This window comes from Rhincodon typus, chromosome 48, assembly GCF_021869965.1.
Source record: "Rhincodon typus isolate 14 chromosome 48, sRhiTyp1.1, whole genome shotgun sequence".
Taxonomy (NCBI): Eukaryota; Metazoa; Chordata; class Chondrichthyes; order Orectolobiformes; family Rhincodontidae; genus Rhincodon; species Rhincodon typus.
Genome location: NC_063379.1, coordinates 3,319,106 through 3,323,786, shown reverse-complemented (window position 1 = coordinate 3,323,786; position 4,681 = coordinate 3,319,106). Strand labels below are relative to the sequence as shown.

General features: G+C 52.6%; 1 protein-coding gene across 2 annotated transcripts in view; it reads right to left on the bottom strand.

Moving 5' to 3' along the window:
- The window catches only part of LOC125487975 (cobalamin binding intrinsic factor-like), a 14,271-nt gene that overhangs the window by 8,307 nt on the left and 1,283 nt on the right, over positions 1 to 4,681 (bottom strand). For both annotated transcript variants that reach the window (XM_048620706.1, XM_048620708.1), the window contains exon 3: positions 4,141 to 4,332. In XM_048620706.1, the coding sequence (XP_048476663.1) occupies positions 4,141 to 4,332 (192 nt within the window). The remainder of the gene's footprint in view (positions 1 to 4,140; positions 4,333 to 4,681) is intronic.

Genomic DNA, 4,681 nt, shown 5'->3' with positions numbered 1-4,681 from the left:
CCCAGGGATGTGCAGGTTAGGGTGGATTGGCCGTGCTAAATTGTCCCGTAGTGCCCAGGGATGTGCAGGTTAGGGTGGATTGGCCGTGCTAAATTGTCCCATAGTGCCCAGGGATGTGCAGGTTAGGTTGGATTATAGGGGGATGGGTCTGAGTGGGATACTCTGAGGGTTGGTATTGAGTTGTTGGGCCAAAGGGCCTGTTTGCACACTGTGGGGATTCTATGATCTATGTTCAGGTTGGGACTCTACTCACTGTAGTTTAGAAGAATGAGAGGTGATCTCACTGAGACATATGGGATTGTTAAGGGCCTTGACAGGGTAAATGCTGAGACGGTGTTTCCCCTCATGGGAGGGTCTAGGACCAGGGGGCACAGGCTCAGAATAAAGAGGCACCAATTTCAGACTGAGATGGGGAGGAATTCCTTCTCTCAGAACCTTTGGAACTCCTCGCCACAGGGAGCTGTGGGGGGGGCAGAGTCCCTGTGTATACGGAAGGCTGGGATAGATTCTGGATCAGTTGGGCAGGAAAGTGAGGAATGTGGGATCAGTCGCGATCCTAGCGGAACAGGCTGGAGGGGCCGAATGGCCTGCTCCTGTTCCTATGTCTTCAGGCCTTATCATTTCGAGTGGAGGTTCGTGCTTGCGCGCTTTAAGAAAGTGTGAAGTCTGCCTGGAGGGTGTGGAATGGCTCAATGAGAGCGTCTCCAGGGATGGAGATGGTCAGTTCATGTGGACATAGCTGACTGCTCACATCGAGAGCAGGAAACTGCGAGGGGATCTGACAGACCTTCTCAATACCTTGAGGGGTCTGGGCGGAGCAGATCGGGACAAAGTCTCTGCGTTGGTGGAAGAATTAGAGAGTTAGAAGGCAGCAAGACGATGCGAGTGGCCGAGGGACAACATGAGGAGGTGACACACCCAGTGAGGGAGTTGGGACTGGAGTGTGTCACCCGGGAGGGGGAGAGAGAGAGAGAGAGTAGGGGAGAGCGAGAAAGAGAACGCCAAATGGCGGGGTGGGGGGGAAAGAGACACACACACACACACACACACACACACAAAGAGACAGACAGACAGAGGGACAGAGGGACAGAGGGAGAGACAAACAAACAGAGAGAAGGACAGACAGACAGACGGAGAGAGAAGGGCAGACAGAGAGAGACAGAGAGGGACAGAGACAGAGAGAGAGAAACAGGGCAGACAGAGACAGAGACAGAGAGACAGACAGAGAGAGAGGGACAGAGAGACAGACAGACAGAGGGACAGACAGACAGAGAGAGAAACAGGGCAGACAGAGACAGAGACAAAGAGAGAGACAGACAGAGAGAGAGACAGGGGCAGACAGAGAGAGAGAGAGACAGACAGACAGAGGGACAGACAGACAGAGAGAGAGGGACAGAAAGACAGAAACAGGGATCCAGCTAATGTGTTGCGAACCTATCTAGAGGGTAAAGGTGGGTAGCAGAGCAGGAACAGCCAGGGAAATGGGACAGGATAGAGATGCTCTGGCTGACACTGACAAGATAGGCCAAATGGACTCCTGTGGCACATGTGCCCAGTCTTCTGGCCTGACATTTTGAGTAACTCCTGTCCTTATCTAGTCTGGGCTTTGTGAGGGGGGTGGGGGTGGGGTCAGGGAAGTGGAGTGGAAGGGGTGGGGCAGTGGGAGCGGTGCTCCCATGTGACTCCTGTCCCTATGTAATCGAGGTTGGAGGGGGAGGGGGGTCAGTTTCATGTGGCACCCAACCATAGTCAGTCTGGGGGAGGGTTATCCACGTGACTCCCATCCTGACTGCATCTGGGGGTGGGGGATTGGAAGTGGAACCTTATGTGACGCTGAATCCCCCCACTATCAACATCCTGGGGGTTTACCATTGACCAGAGACTCAACTGGACCCACCACATAAACACAGCGGCTACAAGAGCAGGTCAGAGGCTGGGAATCCTGCAGCGAGTAACTCCCGTCCTGTCTCCCCCCAAAGCCTGTCCCACCATCTACAAGGCACAAGGCAGGAGTGTGATGGAATACTCCCCACTTGCCCCTGGATGGGGGCAGCCCCAACAACACTCAAGAAGCTCGACACCATCCAGGACAAAACAGCCCCGGCTCGATTGGCACCACATCCACAAACATCCCACTCCCTCCCCCCACCGAAGCTCAGTCGCAGCAGTGTGTACCATCTACAAGATGCGCTGCAGAGATTCACCAAAGATCCTCAGGCAGCACCTTCCAAACCCCACGGCCACTTCCATCCAGAAGGACAAGGGGCAGCAGAAGGGACCCTTCTTCAGTAAATCCAGGAAAGCTGACGTTTTGGGTCAGGACCCTTCTTCAGAAAATGAAGGGTCCCGACCCGAAACGTCAGCTTTCCAGCTCCTCTGATGCTGCCTGGCCCTGCTGTGTTCCTCCAGCTCTACACTGTGTTATCTCTAAATCTCGCTGAGTTATGATCACTATCTCCAAAGTGCTCCCCTGCAGATATACCTTTCACCTGCTCAAGCTCATACTGAGCCCAAAACTGTTGGGCTTTCTACGTGCTGGTTAAAACAAAACAAAACAAAATAAAAATTCTTCTCAATACAATTGCAAAGAATTTTAAGCGTGCAGCAGTTGAAGGAGGTAGCTCACCTCTAGGGGAGTTAGAGATCGGAATCAAATGGCGACTCAGGTGAGGGAAAATAACTGAAAGCCTTTCACCTCATATCCTTACTTTCCAGTGTCCCCAGCTTTCGATCTTCTCCGAAGAAGCCTTCATTGGCGGGAGAACTGAGTTTAAGAGCCGTGCGGTTATGCTGCAGCTCTATGAAACTCTGGTTAGACCACACTTGGAATATTGTGCTCAGTTCTGGTCACCTCATTATAGGAAAGATGTGGAAGCTGTAGAGAGGGTGCAGAGGAGATTTACCAGGATACTGCCTGGACTGGAGGGCAGGTCTTATGGAGGAAAGGTTGAGGGAGCTAGGGCTTTTTTCATTGAAGGACAAGAGGTGACTTGATACAGGTGTACGAGATGATGAGAGGCATAGATAGAGTGGATAGCCAGGGGCTTTTTCCCAGGGCGGAAATGACTATTACAAGGGGGCATAATTTTAAGGTGATTGGAGGAAGAGAGTGGTGGGTGTGTGGAATGCGCTGCCAGCAGTGGTAGTGGAGTCAGGTACTTTAGAGACTTTTAAGCGACTCTTGGATAGGCACATGGAGGATAGTAAAATGTAGGGTATACAGGGTAGATTGATCTTAGAGTAGGATAATAGGTCAGCACAACATTGTGGGCCGAAGGGCCCGTACTGTGCTGTACTGTTCTATGCTCTATGTAAGCCCAGCGTGTGGGAATCAGTCCGACACCTTCGGAAAACCTTTATACTCTGCATCCGCCACACAACCGCTCAAGCCATCCTGTCTGCCAAAGCTGATCTCTGCCCCTTCCATCTTGGGCTACTGCTTTGGTGGGGAGAATACAGGAGCTGAATATTGCTTCAAACGGAGAAAGACTGCAGAAAGCCACGGAGCCAAGAGATGTGAAAGTCCTCGCCAAAAGCCAGGATTCCGATTCAGCGTGATGTGGGGGAAGGGAGATGGAATTTGTTCCAATGGGAACGGGGTACAAACGTCGGGAGGCTTTGCTCCACCTACGCGAGGCAGACCACAAGTGGAATACTTTGAAAAGTTTTGGACCCCTTTCCTAAGAGTTAAGACACTGGGCGTTGGAGGTGGTCTAGGGAAAGTTCCCTCAGCTGCTCCCCAAGTGTGGAGGGACTGTCTTGAGGAGTGAGGGGGTTGGGGGGGGCTCGAGTAGGTCGGACCTGTACTTGTTGGAGAAATCGAGCTGATTGTAACATCAAGGATTCTTGACAGACACAGAAAGGTTGTTTTCCCCAGTTTGGAGGGGGGGTGGAAAAAGAGTTTAGGGTATTATCTGAGAATAAGGGGCCGCACGTTTAAGGTAGAAGTCCCCCCCACTCAGAGGGTGTTTCCCACAGCGGGCCATTAAAGTAAATGCAGCTTTTTAAATCAGTGAGGTGAGGTGGGGAAGGGGCTGATCAGATGGGCTGTGAGCTGGTGGGACACCCTGAGACATGGGCCTCGGAAGTGTCTCCCGCTTCCGCGCCTAAACGCCTCGGCGCTAGCTCTCCCGGCTTCACCTCCCACCGTCTTCTCGGAGTAGGATTTCAGGAGGCAGTCCTCCAGCGTTCGCTCCCTGGACAGGTTGTGCCTGTTGGAGAGACGCAGCGCGATGAGAACCCTGGGGTCAGGCCTGTCCTTGCAGCTTCCAACGGTCTCCAGCAAGATGCTGATCAGAAGATTCTCGAGGGGCCTCTGCTCCTCCGGGATACCTGCCGACGACGACGAAAAATAAGAGAAAAAGAAAAACACCCCGCAAAACACACGGGGGTGGGGAGGAGGAAATGGAGCTCATTGCTCTGGCGCCTGCCAACCCCGTCCCCTCACCATGAGGATGAGAACGCGGCGCGCAATATATATATAAAAATATTTTTGCCTGGCCATTTTCCCCACAGACAGCTCGCGGTTTAAGACTTCACATTATATAGAGTTCAAGAGATAGTGGGAACTGCCGATGCTGGAGGATCTGAGATAACAAGGTGTGGAGCTGGATGAACACAGCAGGCCAAGCAGCATCAGAGGAGCAGGAAGGCTGACGTTTCGGGTCTAGACCCTTCTTCT